General features: G+C 32.7%; 1 protein-coding gene across 1 annotated transcript in view; it reads left to right on the top strand.

Moving 5' to 3' along the window:
* LOC125504961 overlaps positions 1-320 on the top strand; it is a gene marked incomplete at both ends in the record, with an annotated part of 952 nt that extends 632 nt beyond the window's left edge. Inside the window, 1 exon segment of the mRNA XM_048667787.1 lies at positions 1-320. Within this exon segment, the coding sequence (XP_048523744.1) occupies positions 1-320 (320 nt within the window).
* Positions 321-361: the final 41 nt, after the last annotated feature.

Raw genomic sequence — 361 nt, 5'->3', positions numbered from 1 at the left:
AAACGTTTGGATAAAGGGCTGCACACTGTTTTAAAATACATAAGAAATCAGAGTATTGGAAGAGTAATAAAAATGGTAAAAGGGAAAAACACCGTGTCCCATCAAAACATTTTTAAAAGGCATCAGGAGGCAAAGGCAAGTAAATTTGCAGTTCAGGTCATAAGTGAGAGTAGTTGGGAAGTTAAAAGTGGTTATAATACATATTCGATTTATAAACTCCTTCAGTCAAAGTGTTGCCTTTTAGTGTGTCGTGCATGTAATGTCTGTGTTCACATGTATTCATGCACATGTGATGACTTTAAACACAATTGTCAATTATGCAAACATATACATTATATAAATTTATATGAATGTGATTTGA

Source organism: Dendroctonus ponderosae, unplaced genomic scaffold (assembly GCF_020466585.1).
Source record: "Dendroctonus ponderosae isolate FM_Combo_2020 unplaced genomic scaffold, Dpon_F_20191213v2 Dpon_F_20191213_1, whole genome shotgun sequence".
NCBI lineage: Eukaryota > Metazoa > Arthropoda > Insecta > Coleoptera > Curculionidae > Dendroctonus > Dendroctonus ponderosae.
This window is presented reverse-complemented; position numbering and strand designations above follow the sequence as displayed.